The sequence below is a fragment of the Siniperca chuatsi genome, linkage group LG8 (assembly GCF_020085105.1).
Source record: "Siniperca chuatsi isolate FFG_IHB_CAS linkage group LG8, ASM2008510v1, whole genome shotgun sequence".
Lineage (NCBI taxonomy): Eukaryota > Metazoa > Chordata > Actinopteri > Centrarchiformes > Sinipercidae > Siniperca > Siniperca chuatsi.
Genome location: NC_058049.1, coordinates 16,719,188 through 16,742,020, shown reverse-complemented (window position 1 = coordinate 16,742,020; position 22,833 = coordinate 16,719,188). Strand labels below are relative to the sequence as shown.

Below are 22,833 nucleotides of genomic sequence, written 5' to 3'. Positions count from 1 at the left end.
TCATCCTTGAATGTGCTAAAAGACAAAATAATACAAATTCAACACAATACTAAAAAGGGCACAAACGAAGAATCCCCCTCAAAATGGTGAAATTAATTATAAACTTTTTGCTTTATCACCTGTCAACATAGATTTCAAACATTAGGACCAATTACAACATGAAATAAATGATTATTATTGAGACTTCCAGAAATTAAATGTTCATTATTGGCATTTATATACAAACCTAACAACATCCGTCATGTATAATTGTTATATGAAAACTTTGATTTGGGTGCACCTGGGAGTTTAAGGTGCTGACCATGTGACCACTAAAATGCTCCTCTATATCTTTTGTTATACTATCAAAAAAGACACAGTAAGATGCAAGCACTGAAAAATCAGAATCATTTGATGCTATATTCATAGAAAAATGTTTTACATAGTGATTTTAAAAAGTAACTTTAAAGCAGTGTTTTGATGCCCTCTGGTTGAAAGTTTCAAGGCTTTTTCACCTCTGGCCACATCCAGCATCACATGAGTGTGGTTAGAAGTGTGCTTTGTTGCGCCTGTAACCAGTGATGTCACAGTGTCCTGGAGTACACTTGCACATCACTTCAGCAAGGGGAAAAGTTGGAGGTCAGAAAAAGCAAGATTTTCAAGGGGTGTTAAGTTAAACTTTAAATAGAGATAAACCAGCCCACATATGACATCTTCCTCATTTTGAGTTTCAGCCCATTTTGCACAACCCACATCTTCATTACTGAATTTCAGGATTAACAATTCATCATGAACTCATCTCCATGTTATCAGTATGGATTGAATATGGGAAATCAATCGGGAGATAATGGCTTGCCTCATCAGTGTACTCCATGAAAAAAGTCCCTAATATCTCACATATTCAGTATGTACTGCTAAATCTCTGAAAACAGTAGTTACATGAATGATGAATAGTGAGAGTTTTTCATACATTAATTCCATATTTAAAGTAGAGCTCAGACAGGCCAGCTCCGATGAGGACAGCAGGGCCATTATCCCTGTGTTGGCGCAAACAAGAACTGATTTACTTCAATTGGCTTTGCAGTGAATGGACCTATAGAGCTAATGGATTGGTCTATCCACTGCAAGGGCAATGCCTCTCACTGGAAACCAACTGGTTTTTCAGTTAAGAGACTATGAGTTCAAGCAAGTTATGGCTTTAAAAGATGTGAGGGATGTTTCACAAGTTCTTTGATCCTGGGGTTGCGATGGGCGCTGTGGAGCACCAGGCCTTGCCTCAAAGAAACACTAATTGGGTTTTAATGAGGTCGACTGCCTGTGTAAGTGAAGAGCCGATATAGTTCTTTTATATTCTGATGCCGGAGCCCCTTTCCCCCACGCTCAGCAGATACACACACCAGCTGAAGTTACAGTGGAGGATGAATTGTGCTGGTGCTCTTTCTCTTTCTTCCTATAATTACTTGGGACTGAGCGGAACAAGCGGTGGGATTTAGCGAAATGGGAAACAGTGAATAGAATTAGTGCTGGGAGGATAAAGCTCAGTGATTGTGGAGCGAGGAGTTGTTCTGGAGTCAGCATTATCTCAGTGTAATTGAACCAAACACTGCTATCTTTTCTATTAACAAATGATCACAGTCGCTCCTGAGGCGATAAGGTCATTTTTAAAAAACATATACTGTACTTGGTTTCAGATGTGGAGGAATGCCTTAATGTGAGACAAGAAACCACAGCAGGTAAGATAGCACACAGCTGACAAAGCCAATTCTCTCACGAGGGAACTACAAAAGAACAAGACTCAAAGAAAAAGATGTGTGCATGGTTGTGTGTGTGTGTGTGTGTGTGTATACCTTGTAGGGGTACATCGGAGCCAGTCTGGGAGGAGCTGCCAGCTGCAGCCTTGGCACTTTTCCTTTCAGCCATAATCTAGATGAGGGGAGAGGAAAAAATGGAGAGAGAGAGGAGGATAAAACACAGGAAGAACGGGACAAAATGAGAGAAAAGAAAGGAGGGGTAATGGGGAAAGAGAAAGAAAGGTATGGTTGAAAGCGGACACAACGGGTAAAATAAGCTTAGATTGTCTCACAAATTTGCATCAAAAAATTATTTTCAACAAAGAATTACAGCTGAAATAATAAATAATAACATTTAAAGGATAAGGCTGGTGATTTTCTATATTTTATTACTGTCAACAAATCCCATGAAAATACGAAAACCAACAATGCGTTAGTCAGTTAATCAATACTTTCCTACTACCCTGTCTCAGCCCCAAGCCCATTTGTTTGCACTGAAGATGTAAATCTTTAAAAAGTAGTCACAAACATATAGATTCATTATTTTATTTTATTTTTTTTAAAAAGGGTAATTTCTTTAAACAGCCAGGCACTGTAGTTTTTAGCAAACGTTACTCAAACAGGAGTAAATTGTGTATTGGGGACTATTTTTAGCAGTGGATTTGGTGTGCTAGTGTGTTCACAGCAGCAGGACGGTGTATGTGGGATTGACTCCAAATAAACTACAGTGCTCGTGTTAATTCGAACATGTCACCCAGTGCAACAGTGTAGTGTGTTGATGTGTTTTTAATAGGTTGTTAGATATAATGGAGCTTTATGACAAAGAGGAATAAGTTATATCAGGCTTTGGCTACACAGGTAATACGTGTTAGAAGGATCAGTTCATTGTTGCTTTTGGTCTTTTCATGGGATTTATTGACAATAACAAAAATATAAAATATAACCAGCTTTTTCCTTAAAAACTTTCTCTTTGAAATGATATATTTGAATTTAACAGTCTCAAAAAAAAACAACAACTGTATTTTTCTCTTTTTTCTGCTCTTCTGCTGCAGTGTACACTCTTTAAAAAGTCTTGAATAGTCTGCATGGCCCCTGCTGCATTCTTCCTGCTACAGATACTTGATTAATTGTAGGTGTCATTAATCAAAGTCTATGGTCTGCAACACTGCTCACAGGGGAACATACAAGAAGACGCATGCACACATACACACTCTCTCACACACACAAAGGAAGCCCGCTCAGCGCGCTGCGCAGCTGCAAGACTCGGGTCACCAAGTTTCTCCGCTGCAGTAAAGAGAAAACTACCACTATGTTTAAAATAGGCAGTGTGAAGAGTCATGGCCACACAGACATACAGATACACACTCTTCCTCCAATTTGGGGTAGGAGATAAGAAAAATTAATGGAAATAAAACCTTCCTCTCTAAATGGGTCAACATGCCTCTAAGGGAGAAGCTCTGTAGTTCCAGGTAGATTCATCCTTTACAAGGTCACTGCTGGCCTGAGGGCAGATGGTTTCTCTTTGTGTATAGAAGGCTGTGTGTGTGTGTGTGTGTGAGAAAAGGGTTTCTAAAAAAGTGAGTAATACTGCAAATGTGTAGGCTATATAAGTGTCAAGGGTCTTCATGTATTATATTTTACCAATACACTTGGCTAGCAGAAAAACATTCATTGGCCTTCTTGTTACAGATAGCATTGGTGTTTGTTGACTAATGCACTTCTCATAGTCGTGATAGGAATCGATACAAATACTGTGTGTGACTGGAAAAGTGAGTTTATTGTAGTTGGCTGGACATGAATTCAAACTCAAGTATTTTAATGAGCTCAGGTGTTATTCTATATTTGTGTTATCATCAACAAATCCCATCAAAAGACCAAACCAACAGTGAGTTAGTCCGTCTCTCAATACTTTCTGACTCAAGTCAGTTTGTTCCTACTGAGGACATAGTTATTTAAAAATAGGTCACTAATATTAAAATTGTTTTAAAATAAAAGGCTCAGTAATTTCCTATTTTCCTAACCACTGTAGTTTTTAGCAAATGTTACTCAAACAGGAGTAAATAGAACATTTGTTGTGGACTATTTTCAGCTGCGGATTAATACACAATTGTTGCTGGCTAGTGATTATTTCTGGCAGCAGGATGGTGTACATGGGGTCGACTCAAAATACACTACAGGGGGGCGCCCCTGGTAGAGTACCATTAAGGCTGAGTCCTTAGCACAGCGGCCTGGTTTCAATTCCAACCCGGGGCCCTTTGTTGCATGTCATCCACTCTTTCTCTCCCGCCTTTCCTGTCTCTCTGCAGCTGTCACTATCTAATAATGACAAAAATGCCTTTATTAAAATGTGTTTTTTTGTTTTGTTTTAATAGTGTTTGAACAAAAATGGTGCTCCATGGCACAGAGCAATAAGATATATCAGGATTTCACTACACAGTTAATTTGTTAGTAGAATCAATTTATTGTTAAGTGTGGTCTTTTCATGGGATTTGTTGACAATAAGAAAAATAAAGAATATTGTTAAGCCTTTAAAGGTAGGCATTCTTATAATCACATGTAGGCAATTTATCTTAATACACCACACAACCAATGCCAAGACAGAAACGGTTTTACATTGTCAACAGAGATTTTTTCTTTAAAAAAATAATTAAAAAATTGTTTTCTGGGGGATTATTCACTGAATGAATAAACAAAACTCTACAGCCATGCTAGCAGCTCTGTGGTGGTGGTGCTTTGAGCTAAATGTTAACACATCTTAGTGCATGTTAGCGAGATAATTAGTACTAAACACAAAGTACAGCTGAGAATGATGGATATTCCCATATTGGTGTTCCACGTATTTGATCATAAACCAAAGTATTGGACAAAAGAAAATTTTTAACTTAAGATGACACTAGATGAGAAGTTAAGAAATCACCAAAGTTATTACAATTCATCCTGAGGGGGGCATGAATGTCTGAGATATTTCACTCAAAACCATGAATGGACGATCACTTGTATTATTTACTAACATGCTGTCTCTTTTAGTAATGTAATCTTATCAGTACATAATCCAACGTTTTAGCTTCTCCTCTCAAGCTAAATCCAGACAATGAACAGTATTTTAGTGAACAAGTCAAACAAAATGAATCCAGCTTCTGAGTGATTCACTGCTCTGCAGTGGAGGGCGCAGGTAGCTGCGGTAATGCTGAACAGGATGACTGGATTTACTGAGGAGAGTCAGTCTATTATATTACTGCAGAGCAGTGTGATGAACACTGTGTGTGTGAACAACAACTTTTCTCACCTTGCGAAAGTGTACGGTCACACCTTTGGTCCATACAAGTGATATGCTATGATATATGTTTTTAACTCTTTTATGACTCACAACTGAATGATGTCACAATGACATCTGCAAAGATCAAGACTCGCAGGCAGAATCTGGTCAGTTAGCTTCTAGATACCTTCAGAGTAAAGGTCTTTACACACCGGGGGTGTGACGAATAAATGTCACAAAAATAGTGAAGTACTCACCTGCAAATATTTCGCATCAGAACTATTCATACCGGCAGCGATCCGAATTTGTGACAGTTGCGACACACAGACAGTGTGTCTGTCAAATGTGATCTTCACCTGTTCCCACACAGACCCTCAGGTCAGCAGCACCACCTCCATCACACACTTATGCTCGAGCTGTCACAACATCATAGACATCCAGGTGGAATCTCTCTCTCTCTCTCTCTCTCTCTCTCTCTCTCTCTCTCTCTCTCTCTCTCTCACTGGGATCAGGCTTTCACTGCGCTGCTGCTGCAGAAATCCTCTCTAGATCATTAACAGTTAAAAAGCTTCTTTGGACAAAAACAAAATCAAACAGGTCTGCCATTGTCATTAGGAGTTCTGCACAACTTCATTGGTTGATGACTTTATTCACCGTGCAAAAAGTCAAAATCGACCTCGTTCCGAAAACAAATTACGTCACTTTTTCGCCATGAAATAGTCGCATTCTGCCTGAACTTGGATATTATTTGGAAAATTTGACTGCAAAAATGTCTTCCTCAACTTCAACGTCGACCACAGATACCTCAAGTGAAACAGACCTGGAGGCAGCACCTGTGCAATGTCTTGTACACAAGTGTGACTTAAGCTTTGTTTCTACTCGTGTGAGACACCGTGGCGCGTGCAGAGCTGTGAGCGTGCACAGAGGGGTGTATGCTCAGCGCCTTGTTCGTTGCAAAATTCTCCGACACAAACACATTGTACAAACAAAATATCCTGAGAATAAGCAAGAAGCAAGAGTGTTACCGAAAGAATGTCATTATCCAACATGGCGATCCCTCATACTTTTTTACTCCGCCCAGGTATATTAACGGCGCCATTTGCGATTGATTAACTAGTAGACACCCTCCCATGCGGTCTTCTGACAATCGCACATGCTCTGCAGAGAAACACAGAGAGAGTCTCCTACTTACGCAGTTGTTTAGTAAAAGCTTGTAAGTGCACGTTGGTGCCGATGTAATTCGTTTGTCATATCGTCAATAATATTGTTATCGCAGAAATACCCTGAAATATTGTGATATTATTTTAGGGCCATATCTCCCACCCCAAAATGGTGGTATTATGGTGCCCAGTGGTGGAGGAAATATTCAGATCCTTTACTTAAGTAAAAGTACTAATACCACAGTGTGAAAATACTTACTTGTTACAATCCCTTGTTACAGTCCTACATTGAAAATGTTACTTAAGTAAAAGTATGTAAGTATAATCAGGAAAATATACTTAAAGTATTAAAAGTAAAAGTACTCAGTGCAGAAAAATGTCCCCTGTGACTGTTATACTATTATATATATTATATCATTAGGTTATTATCACTCATGCATTAATGTAAAAGCAGGATTTTACTGTTGTTGAGGTGGAGCTCATTTTGAACTATTTTGTATCAGACTGCAGCTAATGATTATTTTCATTATGATTTAATCTGCTGATTATTTTCTCCATTAATCGATTGATTGTTTGGTTTGTAAAAATTCTGAAAATAGTGAGAAATGGCATCACAATGACCCAGAGCCCAAAGTGACACCATCACGATGCTTGTCCAACAGTCCAAACCTCAAAATTATTAAAAATAAATTTAAATAATAAAAAGGAAAATCAGCAAATCTTCACATGTGAAGCTGGAACCACAAAATGTTTTACATGAAAAATGACTTAAATGATTATCAAAATAGTTGCCAATTCATTTTCAGTATATCGTATATCAAATGTTTTTGTGTGTAAAAATCTTAAAGGGACCGTTCACCCCAAAATCAAAATACATATTTTTCTTACCTGTAGTGCTATTTATTCATCTAGATTGTTTTGGTGTGAGTTGCAGAGTTTTGGAGATATCGGCCGTAGAACTTGTTAGCCTTCTCTGGAATTCTCTTTTTGGCGTCAAATCAAACCTTTTAAAGTATCTCATGATGCCTTTATGTGCCTTGCATTCCTTTAGATTTTCTTGAGTATCACAATAACTTTCTCAGAAATGCTCACAGAATTGTAGTTTCAGATAAGTTTCAAATACATTACCACATTTATATAATATATAAAATCACTGTATACCTTTTTAAATTTGGATTCGACAAAGTCAGTGTAATCAGAGTTTTTTTCCCTTGTTGTTTAAATCTCTCTACAGCCGAATCTCATTTTCTCTCTTCTACCAAGACATTAAGCAGAGAGGACAGTTGGACCTGCTGTAATCTCTGTGTCCAGGAGATAGATAGCAGTGAGCAGAGTGACCGCTCTGGGAGAGGAGGGGGTTACTGATTACTGCGTGTGTGAGTGAGTGAGAGAGAGAGAGAGAGAGAGAGAGAGAGAGAGTGTGTGTGTGTGTGTGTGTGTGTGTGTGTGTGTGAATCAAGTGTGTGACTTCACTTTATGCTGCAGCTTTGCACCTTTAGGATTCCCTGTCCTTGAGGGGGTTAAGACACTGTCACCACCAGCTCTTTCTCTCTCTCTCTCTCTCTCTCTCTCTCTCTCTCTCTCTCTCTCTCTCTCTCTCTCTCTCTCTCTCTCTCTCACACACACACACACACACATAGACAACTCTTTTCAACAAATTCTGCATGTGCTCTGTAACCTGAATCTTATCTCCTCTCCTCACTATAAATGCTCTTAAAACTCCCCTCTATCTCTCTCCTCAGCTCTTACTATTCTAGTAAAAGACAGAAGTCTTGCCAGGGCACTGCCACTGTGTTTTACACTCCTGGCTATTAGTTTTATATAACATGCATGTAGGAGTAGCATCTAAGTTACAACCTTAAAAAGGAGATCTGGATAAGTGCATCAGCAGAAAAAGATGTGTTTTTCTCTCTTCAATAGTCACCCTGATGAAAGCTTGATGGCTTGTTTCAGAGTTGCAGATAAGCTCATTCATGCGAAGGCGGCGACGGTAATGACACCCACCTTGGAGCAGATTTCGTGGAGACTTGTGGCGATGGCTGCGGCAGGAGTATCACATCGGAACACGTGGCACTTCAGCACCCGTGTGTTTTTGTCTCTCGCCACATAGGCAAAGTCCCTGAAACACGGACAGAAGATGCACGTGAATTTCTAATGCATTTAAGAAACAAACACAATATACCTTGATGCACCTCTATAGCAGACATGCCAAAATTTTTGATTTGTTAAAGGGGCAGTAAGAGTTTTTTATTTAAATTTCTTTTATTTAAACTTATGCAAGTTTCTGTACACATTCCCCAGCTGTCCTCTAACTTTTTTTATGATTATATGTGGAAGGAAACGTAAAAAAAGGACAAACCAGAATAAATATCATGGAGAAAAAGGAAGGAAGAAAATCATGAAAGAAGGCAGATTGTTTCCTCCATACGAGGGGAATTATTTCAGCATGTAGCATGTAATACATGTGTGTACATGTGTGTCTGATGACGGAGACGGGAGAGAATAATTGTGGCTTATTTAGGGTTAAGAAAATACAAAACATGATAAATAACCTCATCACATTAATAGGCCCATCACAGAATTCCATCTCTTTGTAAATTTGTGTTTGTTGCCTTAATGACATTTGTTCCGTCTCATAACACTTCTTCATTCCATAAGTTGTATATGGAAGAGTCAGGTTTTATTCACTTAATTTTAATACACTGAATAGCTGCTACTGGCTGGTTTTTCAGCAAAGAGATTATAGTTTTCCCCTCAAAGCCTCCTGGTATTACTCCTTGGAGAGCCACCTTGTTGCATATTACGATTAAACACTTCTTTAAGGGCTTCAAACACCTCTTCCCAGGGGGCATCTGGCTTAGGGCCAATATGTGGATATGATTGCCAATTTGTGTTTTACATTCCCATCAGCATTTTCCTTGAGTTTGTTGGGTTCAATTTTGGCATTATCAGCAGCGTCTGGAAATATCTTGATTACTTCCCATTTGAAATCCCTGCCGGTGATTTTATTCTCATTCCCCTTATCAAGAACTGTTCTACTGGAGTGGGTTTTTACATCTTTTCTTCATTCTGTATGTGTTGTCAGGAGGTGACTCTTTGCAAACATAAAAAAATAAGTCTGTCCTTGGACCTGTCTTCTGTTCTGAAACAAAAACTTTCCAGACCCCTCTCTGCACCCGTTTGCATTGTCAGCTGTTTAACAATGGAATCAAGGCCGAGCAAAATGAGTTGCACGAAATTTCATGCACAAGTTAAAGAAATGACATGACAAAAAATGACAACACAAAATTATTATTACCCCATTTTGCATCATGGTATGTAAATATATCTCTTCTTCTCAAGGTAGTTCTTGTTGTAGCTCTGCTCTAATTAGCTCACTCATCTATTGTGAAAATGTTGCCTCATTATTCGTGTCATTTAAAGGCAGCCATAGGCTTTACTGGCATTGCTGCAATTCCTTGTTCATCAGTCAAGGTTAATTTGATGAATAGATTACTTAAAGCCCCTTTAACATGTGACATGTTGTTTGCTGTTGAGCCATAAACGACAGGTTTCTCTGTCGGTAATCATTTCTTCACTGAAAAAGGTGGTTGCCAATTTTAGCTACAGTGACACACGCGCGCGCACACACACAAACACACACACACACACACACACACACACACACACACACACACACACACACACACACACACACACAGGTGCAAACACAAGCATGCAGGGAGGCAGATGTGTGTCCCAGTGCCCGAGGAAACTATGTGCTGAGTGCTTCACAGTGGTGCCACATGGCAGAGAAAAATGATGAGTATGAGGGTGAGACAGAGAGGAAGCTCCACCGAGAAGGAAACTTTATGCAGAAAGTGGGTGGGAGATGAAACATAGCTACATGTGTGAAATACTACATACACATACATACACACACACACACACACACACACACACACACACACACACACACACACACACAGGATGAAAGATCGTCACATTTCTTCCTCATTAACAGGTGAGACAAGCTGCAGAACAAAAGGTAGGAGAATGTGTTTCTAGCCAGGACTCAAATAACTAAGTAAACAGATAAAGTAGAGTGAAAGAGGGGAGTGGGGGCATGCAGAGGAGCCAACTGGATGGCAGTGTCACCAGATGCAGATGGACAGCTTCATGCACACACACACACACACACACACACAGTGCATAATCCCAAATAACCATAGACACGAACAGAAATATGGCAAACACAGCCGGCATTTATCACAGCAGGCTGTTTGTGTTTATGAGTCCATTATCCGGCCTGTCTCCTCTGCTTAATTGTGTGCTCACACACTTTGGGTCGATAATGCTCCCCGCCTGTGGCCAGGAAGGAAAGCGCAATGGGACGTGTGTGTATGCGTCCCAAGCGCTTCGTTCAGGGACATTTGAGCAGTGTGTCACCAAAGCAGCAAGAGTGGCCTTGCCTCGCATACTACAAATGGTTCTTTTATGATTTCTGTACCCTCTCTGGGGGGTCAAAACGCTATAAAACAGCATGCAACTCTTAATAGGAAATAGCCTGTGGCCAGTCTGGCTTGCTGATGATTTAACACCAGTGATTTCGACCTTCAGTAGTTGCTGCTGCACTCCTGTAAAGAGCAACAGTGACTCTGGGCGAAACAAAGCCACTGATTTGATGCCTGAAGTGACAGATGTGATTGCACGAAGGGTGGGGTGGGAGTCTTGACACAGCGATTACTGAAAACAGTGGAGAAGCACGATCACACTTGAGCACACCACAAAGAGCAGTTACCTTTCTCTGGGTCCCAGGAAGCAGAAGGAAGTGAGAGGGGAAGGTGGGAAAAATTAGGGAAAGAGGCAAGGAGGCAGAAAGGAGGGTGGTAGAGAATAAAAGTAAAGGATACATGAGTTAAAGACAGAAAGTGGGATGGAAAATTAAAAGACAGGAAAAATGTAAGGATAGGAAATTTGCATTATGGCAAAAAGATGAAAAGGGAAAAGAAAAACGGGAGCAGAAGGTGGGATTGAAAAAGCAAGGAGAAAAAAACGTTAATACACACGACAAGCCAGAAACAGACACAACGCTCTTTCAACTCACTGTCACCATCTTCCCTCGAGGTGTGTGTGTGTGTGTGTGTGTGTGTGTGTGTTGTATGTGCATGTTGTATGTGTGCACTGGAGCTCAGTTCTGTGTACTTTTCATTTCAGTGGCTTAGCGTTATGACACAGCACACCTTTCCTGTTAGATGCGCACACACATTCTCACAGACAAATACTCTCGCACACACATGCTGTAGTGCAGCTTTCCCTCCCCCTACTCCCCATTTCCCGCTACCTTTTCCTCCTCCCCATCTCTCTTTCATCCTTTTCTTTGCTTTTGTTCTTTAATCTTCCTTTCCTCAGCTCTCTCCATCTCTCACTCTTACTCACTCTCTTTTCTTTCCACAACGGGAGAAGCCCAAAAAAAGAAAAAAGATGCAACACAGTTACAACAGTGTAACTCATCACAGCCGCTCTCTTCCATATAGTCTGTGACACTCTATTATCACGAACACTACAAAGGAGGCACAGGCTGAATAAAGAACAATCAAAGGTAGTTGATGTAATTCAAACATCGATTACCTTTGATTCCTTGATGATCCACTTAGTAACAAGCAGTCTGTGTGTGTGTGTGTGTGTGGTAGCAGCTGGCAGATTATTTCAAACAGGAATCTTCAGTCAGAGCATCAGAGCTGCTGCTTCAACTTGCTCTCTTGCAGCCGGTGGTCGCCCACATGCACACACACTAACGCACACACACACAGCCACAGACATATGGAGGCTAAAAGCTCTCACTCGCCACATGTAAATGTGTCTGCACATACCGTATTAAAATGCATCCTTTTCTCTCTGTTTCTCTGTGTTTGAATTTCATTCATTTTTTGCTCTGAGTCCATTTACTTCACTCATTCTACTTCCTTCTGCTCCATTTCAAATGTAGACTCCATGCTTTTTTCACTTTGGTGGAATTGGAATTATGGTGTCAAAATTCAGAATGGCCCAAAAGCTGCTCTCCATTCTCTCCCACACTATACCCCATTATTCTCTCTCTAAAGCTAATTTGCATGTGAGTGTCAGACTGAAAGTGTTGCAAGTGCATTATTACTGATGGAAGAACCACATCACACCTGATTCAAAATCAGAACAGATGCCCAAAAAAACCTACAGCATTGTCATGACCACACTGACCTGATTTGACTTTGACAGTGCAAGACTGAGGCTTAGCCAGCTACATCTAGAAATGCATCTTTTTCTCTCTGTTTTGGCCTTTTGACTCAGCCAGTATTTTTTCATACCTGAAAATTGAGATTTTCAAAAATAAAGATTTTGGAATACAATGACTTAAGCCTGGTCAGGTAGTAAAATTACGAAACCATCTATCTGGTTCCTCAAACTTTGTCTATGATCACTCATTTAAAATGGTGGTAAAGCCGATCACACAAAACAGGTGTTGTCATTAACTCATATTCATGTTTACTTTGTCAGATGATTTCACAACCATAATTTGTGATTTGACGAGTGCAGGTAATACTGTTTGTCTGCTTAACTGGTAGCATTTATAAGCTGTGATCAAACCACTAGTTTATAATCATCCAGGTGTCTGACAAATGTAAATGAGAACAACTAAAGTGTGAGTTTACTTGAAGTACAACACGGTATAGATGATGATGGAGAGCAAGACAGAACGGAGATTTATCCAGTCTCAACAGAGTAACCGGGCTGTGTCCAAAACCCAAGTCCTAAGTCCTCCTACAGAACACTGCACACCTGAGAGATTTTTGACCAGCCACCAACCAAACTTTGTACAATTTTTAGAGTATTTAAAAAAAAACCCCACACATTTCACTTCTTCATATAACTCTTCAAATACAGATTCTGCATTTATTCTCTCTCCCTACATTGTGCTCTGGTGCTAGGTTTGCAATGCCAGGTATGTAATTCTGGTGGGGAACACTAAATTCATTTACATTTTGTTTTTTGCCTTCAAAAGAGACATTTTGTCTAAGAAAATTAAAACAGCCTTAGAAACCCTATATGTGTAATCTGTGCGTTACTGTAGAACTTAACCTGTCTACATGTTGGCTGTAATGCAATCTTTAATAGTTTTCTGACCAAAGTAGGAAATAGAAAAAATGTAGTAATTTTCCTATTGATTTGGCATTTTAGCATAGACAGATCTTCATGAAAACAACCTAAAAACAGAAGTGTGGACACAGGTCGTTTTTACACATAAACAGCGTTTTAGTGTGGAAACAGAAAGAGAAGAAAAAGAGAGAGAGTTGTTGGTTTACTATGGCAATGAGGATCTCTCAGGGGGACATAGTAGAGACAGACAGGCAGCAAATCAATCGCAATCAATCAAAACAAGACTTTCACATGTGTTCTTTTTTTTCCTCTCTCTGTGCTCCACATATTTCCAGAGCTGAATAAAGGATGACTGACTCACTACCACCACTCGCTCTTTGATCCTGTTGGCTGTGAGGCAGGCTCGACTGGAGAGGATGCGTACAACTCCGAGATTAAATGAGGTCACGGCTGCAGATGTATGGTGAACTGGGTTTGAGAAAGTCACACAGAAATGTCAGTGTCTGCAGCTCTGACATCAGTCACCCACCATCAGTAGTACTAACAGCACTGTGTGTAGTAGTAACATCAGCATATGTACAGTTGAAGGAAAAGCCCCCCCTCGCATACTTAAACATGGTTTCAGTTTGTGATATTCAATGCTTGATCCCACATTTTATGATTTCAGTTCTATATTTAGATTGCCTACACCTGCAAAGACTTTCCCATTCATTAAACAATCCACTAAATATAGTTGTAGAAATATCACACGCTGCTGACAAATGCTGATGACAAATTTAAGAAGAAGAAATGTGAAAAGAAAATCTATAATGCAAAATACTGCAGAACACAGTTGCTGAGGCTGGTTGTGAATTGATGTCTTTGCCTCCTTTATAATCGTTTTCTGTATGAAATAACCCTATTGATTGTTAGTGTAAATACAAGAAAGCTGCAACCAAAACGTGATTTTGTTTGAGATATGGTTCCCAAGATTTGATGTAGCTTGTAGCTATGATCAGCCATGATGACGAGCTAAAGTTGGGGGCCATCTTAAATGTGCATGCAAAATGGCCAAGAGAGCTGTTAAGATTTTTGCCAATAGCTTTCTCAATTTTTTTTCTCTCTCTTTAAACCAACTTTGTTTTCATCTGGATCTCCTGCCATTATATACACCAACTACAGCGTTTAATATAATTTGTAGTGTTTTGTCCCTTTTCATTTTTTGCCATAAGCATTACAATTTGCAAATGTAATGCTCAATAATTTAGATAAAACACTATTTTTACTGATAATGCTGTACAATGCTGTAAACTTTATACAGAATAACTTTGTTATGCATCTTCAGGTGCTAAAACGGCGTAATAAAACTAAAGTGTCCACAACTGCTGCATTAAACGAGGCTTTTTAAGAGGCAGAGAAAGCAACACAAATGTAACTAGTCCCCAGCCTGCTCTGCTGTGCTTTCCTCTGCTCTGTAGCTTCCAGTATCGCTCAGTAGAGACTTGTGTCCTCTCCAAACCATCTGTCACGTGCACACAAACACACAGAGCACCGTGGCATCACACACACTTCACACAGACTTCAATTATCAAACAGCTTTACAGAGTCTGGGTAGTGCTGGCCGCTATGCTAATCACTTACATATGCTAATTGCACAGCCAAATGCTGATTAGAAATGTCTGAGGAGGAAGTTCTTGTGACTCTCCTCTCAGAAAAAAGTAGACAGGGAGGCAGTGAGGGCCAGATGTGTGTACGGTGTGTGTGTGTGTGTGTGTGTGGGGAAATATGTCATACTTATGGATTGCAACTGAACTGGTAACTCTTTGATTACTGACAGTGTTGTGACTTTGACTTCAGTCGAAAATGGAGGTGGATCTGATCCAGTTTCACGGTGAGATTCAATGCTGAACTGTGACAGGCAAGAGGAACGCTAGAGTGGAAACAACAGCTGGATGGTGATTTAGAGGAAAGCCCTTGAATCACACTGTAAAGAGAATAACAAAACACTTCGCAGGTATATTTATATTTAGCCGCTGTTCCCCTCCAATTATTCTTCTTTAAAAAGCAATTTCTTTGCAACAGCTGTGTGAGACTCTTTGTTTTATAAGCTTACTTAAATACCTGATGCAGCGTGAAATCATCCCCAGTAAAGCAAAGCACTCTGCAATTTCGTTGAATAATATTATCGGTACAAAGGAAATATAAACGCATTACGATGACAGCTATAATAATATTCAAGACAATTATAAGAAGTAGTGAAAGAAAAATCCACCAGAAAGCGCCCTTTGAAAGTGCTGAAAAAGTTCAGCTGTCATGGCTTAAAAATCGATTTTTATTTTGATTAATTCAAATTTTGTTGATGGACCTTAATACGTGTATTCTCCTGGAGAATTCTCCATTTTCATTTGTCCAAACTCAATAAACACTGCAATACAATGCTGTGTTTTTAAAAACTGGACCCCTGAGTGCTGATAATTGTGTTTGCAGAAAACAGCGAATGTTGCTCACTGAAGTTAATTGTAGTTTATTGTAATGGAATGTAGAATATGGTGATAAAAAGCCTAATAAAACTCAAAGATAAAACCAGAAAGAAGAGATGCAAAGTACACACTTTACAGAGCCATTAGTAGGACTGTTCAAAGCTGACAGATATTGGCTTAGTTTTACAGCTATGTTTTAGTGCCCACTATCTGATACTTACAGGTGTGTCTATAGAATGCTTAGATATCCAATATTTCAATTAGCGCTTCACCAAGACTGCGTTTTTGAGCTGTTCGATCGATATTTGAGTCTAAAAAATCTGATAACGATATATTGGTGAACATTCATTTTTAACATAAAGAAACATTTTTGAAGGATCCCCTATGTTCAGATATTAACCTTTTCAGTCCCAGACCAAAAATGTTTTTGTGCTACTTTGTGCTCACTAGCTTCAACATGTGGGATTTAGGCTCGCCTGGAAAAAAGTTATCAAACATGATAGATCACTATAGTAATCCAACCAATCAGTATCATCCGTGAGGTTTTTGGTGAAACTGACAGGAACTATGGGCTCACAACAGCCTCATAACCAACAAGTAAAATAGGTAAAAGATGATAAAAAAAAAACAATGGATTAACTTAAAGTAACTTTTGCTCAGGTTTTACTCAAATCAAACCATGTCACTAACCTTTCTGACTTCATAGGGGTCAAGGGTCACCTCCTAGAATGTGAATTATTAACAAAAGCATCATAACCAAAAAATAACAGAGGCAACTGTTCATTGAGCTCTTTACAGCCTCTTCAGCCATTAAGTAGAATGGGACGCAACCAAACTTTGACATGTTGATCGGATTGCCATAATAACATATATGAAGGGGTTACGAGCAAGCATGATAGCTCAGCTTGCTTATAAGGACCAGGTCTATTGATATGTTGATTGACAGTGAGATAGACCAATCCATCCCAATCCCAGAAAACAGACACAACACATTGTCGTTTTTACATATCTGCTTGTGTATGGATTCAACAAACGAGACACGTGGTGTTAATAAGTGAGCTTTATAGGTGTTGGTAGGCGTGTGAACTTTGGACAGACCAAGGCAAGCAGTTTTCAGTTTTTATGCTATGTAGCATGAATCTTCTCATCTGACTCTCAGCACAAAACCAAATTTCCCAAAGCATATTTCCCAAAATGTTGAACTATTCCTTAAATAGTGAGGCGGCACAATGACAAAACAGCGTCCATTGAGCAGGATTTTGGAGTTAATTTGGATCTCACTAAAAGTAACACCAGTAAAACTTCTTCCATCCACAGTGGCACTGGAGTACTTAAAGCCTGTGCGACAGTGAGCAGGGTAAACCCCTCTGCGACCTGGTGAATTAGTCATGGCCCACAGCCATTAGGCCTAATGTAGAATGTCTGTACGTAATTACCTCTCTACACCGTAAACTTGTTTACAGCACCAAGATGAGCAGCAAAATGAGCACCGAGGGCCAGAGGGCACAGCGAAGGAGGAGGAGGAGGAGGCCCTCTCTGCATCACTGGTACCACATGACACACACTCCTTGTCTCTCTACGCACAGGCTCACAGGCAGTCAGACAGAAACACACACACAATCACCAATATTGCCCAAGGCAGCAAAGAACTAGGACAAAATCAAGTCAAAATAAAAATAAAACTGTTGTCTATGGTGTATTAAACAGCGTACACAGCACACAGTGCTGCCTGTGTGATTTGAGCAGACAGTTGATGTTGTTTACAGCAGCAGCGATGCCTCAGTTTGATTCACCCTCAGTACCTCTGCATCATTTCTAAGAAACACGCACAGATTTACAAAGCTGATGGTGAAAATGGTGTTTTACTAAAAGGGAGAAACACACACAACCCCAAGTTTATGTTCATGCAGCCTCGTGACCCAATTCCAAGCATTCGGTGTGGCAGAGAGGCAAATGAGAGAGGGAGGGGGCAACAAGCTGAGGAGGCACACACAGTACCCATGTGTCAACAGTCGTCGTATTTCATTACGTATTTAAGAGCAGAGATAGATGGGTGGGTGGGAGTGCGAGATGGAAATACAGAGAGTGTGTGTGGGGAATGAGTTGGAGAAAGAGGGATTCTGGGTGGGCGAAAGAGTGAGAAAGATGATGTCCTGCTGTTTTCTCTGCTCTTGATCATTTATACATCACACTGCTCTGGAGTGTGTGTGCGTGTTTGAGTGTGTGTGATTTTGTACACAAGCGCCGATATTCTCGACTGAGACAAAGCTTCAGTGAGATGTCACATCAGGAAGACATCGCCATTCATATCCTACTGATGTGTGTGTGTGTGTGTGTGTGTGTGTGTGTGTGAGAGAGAGAGAGAGAGAGAGAGAGAGAGAAAGAGAATGTGTGGGAGAGCGCAGGGGTTTGGTGTCGAGTATGCCAAGCTCTACTCAAAGTGCACTTTGCATCATACTGTATGCATGTAACCTAATTTGCTGCATGTGCCATAAATCATTATGCTTCATGCACACAGTATACAGTAATTATCATTAGCTTACAGCAGATATGCTGAAATTTGGGTCGGTCCACCCGAATTACAGAACAAAGTATATTTTCTAACTAGAGCTGAAATGATTAGTCAATTAACTGATTAGCTGTTTGACAGAAAATTAATTGATTAATCTTTTGATTTATTTTTCAAGCAAAAATACCAAACATTCCCTGGTTCCAGCTGCTTTTCTTTGTCTTATTTGATAGTAAATTGATTATTTTTGGGTTTTGGACTGTTGGTCAGAAAAAAGAAGCTATTTGACGACATCAACTTGGGCTTAAGTGAATTGTAATCTTTGCAATTTTCTGACATTTAATGTGACCAAATGATTCATTGATTAATTAAGAAAATAACAGTTATTCCTCACTCACCTCTGGTGGTATCCATTGTAGCATGTAGATCATTTAGGTTTTATTTGAGATTTTCACCTCTGAGATTTCTGCTGTTTTAATTAAAACTTCTTTCTGTTGATATTCCTTATACAAACTGTTCACTGTCTGTTCTGTGGCATATCCAGAGAAGCAGTAACGGAGACACTGTTTTCTGGTAGGACATGTTGCTGTTGAATTATGTGTAATTTTTCAACTCTGGGAGGGCCATAAACCAAATTCTATTAATCTCTTTTGAGGTGGAGGCAGACATCTCAAACACGCATATCTCAAAACCTGGGCAAATAAAGACAAAACTGTCTGTATGTCTAGATACCTCAAGGTAAAAAAGTTGAGTTATTTTTTGTAATTTGGGTGAACTGACCCTTTAAATGACAACATACCTTTTGATCAAGTGATTAAAAAACATTTGAGTTGTCAAATTAAATGTTTTTATTTGGGAAAAGATTGCAAGGTCCAGTTAGTAGCTGCTCTGGAACTTTCGATCATATCACAAGATCTTCAGAGAGTTTGCCCAGTTGTCAAAGAAATACGTACGTTCAAGTAGTTTCAAACTAACTCTCATCAGTGCATAAAGAAATAACTAGACTTGATTGGGTTCATTCGCTGATCACTTGCTTAAATCTTTCCAAACAAGTAAGTTAAACAGATATGTTCCACAAAGCTTCCAGTCATCAGGTTGACCTCATTTAAATTGGAGGAGTTGGTGTTGTTAGCCAATCAGGGTCAAGGATTGTGACTCTTTGCCCTGTGGGGACCTCAAACTCATTTAAGTTTTTGCCTTTTATCTATTTGCAAATCATTGATTTGTGAGTAAATGTAATCTGATCCTGGGCTGCAGAAATATTTTGAATCATGAAAAGTGCTAAATGTGTGCCTTTAAATGCACTCTGTCAAAATAATGATTTGAATAAAGTGTGATATTGATCCTGAAATAACTAAAGGAAGATTAATTTACCACCTAATACATTTATTCTGCTAGGCACATCGAGCCCCACTGAAAACATAATCAAAAATCTACATCACTTCCAGACATGTTGAGTATTCAAACATATTCAGCTTAAACAGTCTGTGGCCACTTCTGCCGTCTGTAGTCTGAATAGATGGACGGGCTACAGGCAGACACTGACTGCGCCAGCATCCTGCTGTGTTCAGCCCTGTATGATCAGCGTCACCTCACATCTCTGCATGCCACGGCCCCGCGACCGGCGAGGGTTTTATCGGGAGGAGATTTATTGGCTGGTGAACGAGGGAGGGGAGAGGAGGAGTAATCCGTCAGGAAGACAGGGATTACAGCGGGTGTGCCTAACAATGCTAATGTAAGAGAGAGAGAGAGGGACAGAGAGAGATGGTGAGAGAATAAATGCAAGAGAGAAGAAAGTGTTTGTGTTTTTTGTGGTTTTTGTATACCTGAGTGTCTTTGTTTGTAATTCTATGTGTGTGTGTGTGTGTGTGTGTGTGTGTGTGTGTGTCTGACATATGACTCTGGGCTGGAGAGAGAGTGGGGACACAGCTCCTACCATAATGACCCTTTAGAGAATAAGCGTTTCTGGGGGGCTAAGTGGACATATCCTGACATGATGCGTGTGTATGCGTGTGGAGAAGTGGGAGTGAGGGATTGTGGGAAGATGGAAGGAGCTGACGTGGATGAGCGATGACTTGAAGGGAAAGAGAGTGGTTGGTATGGAGCTCAAATCGGAGCAGGAGTGGGGAGGAAAGGCCATCAATCACTATGGCGGCTATTGAGCAGGTCTAGGTGTTTCAGGCTCCGTCCCTGTGGGCCGTCAGAGGGGCCTCGCATGTTGATTAAAGCTACAGGGGCCTTGACATCAGCAAAAAAGCTGCGGCTCAACTGGGACGTCGTGACCAGAAGGACTGAAAGAGTGACTGCCACAACCCAAACATGCGCATACAAACTCACTTCATTGACATAAATGGAGGTGATTGCAAGAGTGTGTTCAGCATTAAAATATTAATGATACTGGAGGCTTGCGTGCCTCTTCACTTCTCTTTTCTACTCTTCTCCCTCTTTTCCTACATGCCACAGCAGTCCACAGAAGGTCAGCATTGGGGGGAAATAAGAGAGAGCTGAAGGGAATAAGCAAGCAGAGCCCGAACTGCTGCCCACTAATGAATATGAATTAAATGTGGAATATGTGTGTGTGTTTGCAGTGTGTTATTATGTGTTTGTGCATGTCTGTGTGCTCAGACAACTGCTGATGAGACATTAGTGAAGTAAGGTAACAGTAGTTCACTTTAATAGCAGGAAACACACACAGACATCAGGGCTATACAAAGCGACTATTAAAGGCGCACATCACAGTAGCACACATCCTCAGCGTTAAAACAATGTTGACTCAATCCTAATAAGTGTCACACGCCAAGGACAAGAAAACAAGCAGGAACTGGCCCCCTGATGTTGTAAATCATTTCACTCTGGCTTTTTGTTCTTCTTCGCTTAGTGTTTCCCTGCTCATCCCTCATCCTCCTCTTTCCACCTCCTCCTCTGCTTGTTATGGTAGAGACTCAAGGAGAGAGAGAGGGAAATGCCACATATGCATACAGTGAAGAAATTTATCACGTACACACACACACACACACACACACACACCATGACCAAGGTATGTATCCTCACTTAAAGAAATTCAGAATGCAGTGCAACATGTATATGTCAAAAATAGTGTATATTTTGGCTCTGCAGGACACACACACACACACACACACATAAATCCAGTGCAATACCAAACAGCTCCAAAGAGCGTGACACACACTTCAAAATCAAAATCCCTGCAGCATATCCAGACTCTTTAATCCTGTCTTTCTCAATCCCCCTTTTGCTTACTTCATCTCTCTTTCTTTCTTTCACGCTTTTTCTTTCTTATCTGGCTCCCTGAACATCTTTGCTCATGTCTCGGAGACTCGGGCTGCAAACCTGCTGCTGCCAGCATACATCCTTACAACTGACAACTAGCCAGAGAGGGAGAGAAATAAAGTACACAGCTTGAAGTCAAACACACAGCAGGAGGCTGAAAAGTAAATGAGGGAAAAAATAAAGGGGAATGCTAATAAATTAAAGTAGGGCTAGGAGCTGTGCACTGTGTCCTCTACACAAACAAAGCGATTAGAAATCAACAAAGGAGAGGAGAGAGGCTAGGGGTAATGTTGAGATAGGAAGAGAGGCAGTAATGGATGGCTGTAAGTAGAGGGATGGATGGATGGAGGGGGAGAGCTAGAGGAGTGAATGAATAAGAGATAGGGGTACTCACACAGGCAGACATGCTCGCCCCGTTACAGACGACTACTTCCCTGCCTCGTTAGCTCCTCCACCACGGTGACATTGCTACAGACCCTTCGCAATGGTACCCGGGGGTAAATCTCTTCCCGTCTGCCTTCTCTCTTTTTCTTCTCTTTTTAATCCTCTGGGGCTCCGTTTCCCCTTCTCCTCTCCCTCTTTCCTTCCCCTCCCCCCTGCGGTTCCCTCTCCTCCTCCTCCTCTTCCCTCTGCTACACCTTTTCCCTTTCTTCCTCTATGGTCGGCTTCCCTTGCTTCGCTCGCCCGGTCCGAAGAGTCCCCTGCAAAGTCCTGACGTGTCCTGCTCAGCACAAGCAGGGAAGCATGCACTGCCTGTCCCTCCCTCACTGGCTCTCCATCGCTCTGTCTATACCCCACTCTCTCTCAAAAGCACCGCCACTTTTTTTTCTTCCTCAGTCGCTGCTATCTCTATCTCTCCCTTTCTTGTCTTACTGAGGCTGAAAAAAAGGGACGGCTTAAAACCTGCTAAAGTGCAATGACGGGACAAACAGAGAAAGGCAGAAAGAAGAAGAGGCAAAGCTGTGCAGCCAATGGCACAAGAGGGAGTCAGAAATAGCGCTGGAGACAAAGAGTAGAAATAGCGCAAGAGCATTACAGACAGAAAGAGGGGATGGAGAAGTGGGGGACACACACACACACACAGACACACCCACTCATTCACCATCACACATTCAAACAGAGTGCTCCAGATATAGACCTATGACTTCATCTATTCATGCGCACGTGCAGACACACACATACATGCAAACATATGTACGAGCACATACGGGTGTGCACATAGTTGGACTTGCTGAGTGCTCCAGATATAGCTTCATGAATTCATCTCCCCGCGCTTAAG

The 22,833-nt window shown here is 40.7% G+C and overlaps 1 protein-coding gene across 8 annotated transcripts in view; it reads right to left on the bottom strand.

Annotated features, from left to right (window-relative positions):
• The window catches only part of LOC122880057 (amyloid-beta A4 precursor protein-binding family B member 2), a 40,904-nt gene that overhangs the window by 3,681 nt on the left and 14,390 nt on the right, over positions 1-22,833 (bottom strand). For 5 of the 8 annotated variants that reach the window (XM_044204793.1, XM_044204792.1, XM_044204791.1 and 2 more), the window contains 3 exons: positions 10,966-10,971; positions 8,190-8,304; positions 1,827-1,902 (listed from right to left, as the gene is read on the bottom strand). In XM_044204793.1, coding sequence (XP_044060728.1) covers positions 1,827-1,902; positions 8,190-8,304; positions 10,966-10,971 — 197 coding nt within the window. Of the gene's footprint in view, positions 1-1,826; positions 1,903-8,189; positions 8,305-10,965; positions 10,972-21,948; positions 22,607-22,833 lie in introns of those variants that run through there. The other 3 variants (XM_044204794.1, XM_044204795.1, XM_044204790.1) reach the window with 3 other exon arrangements.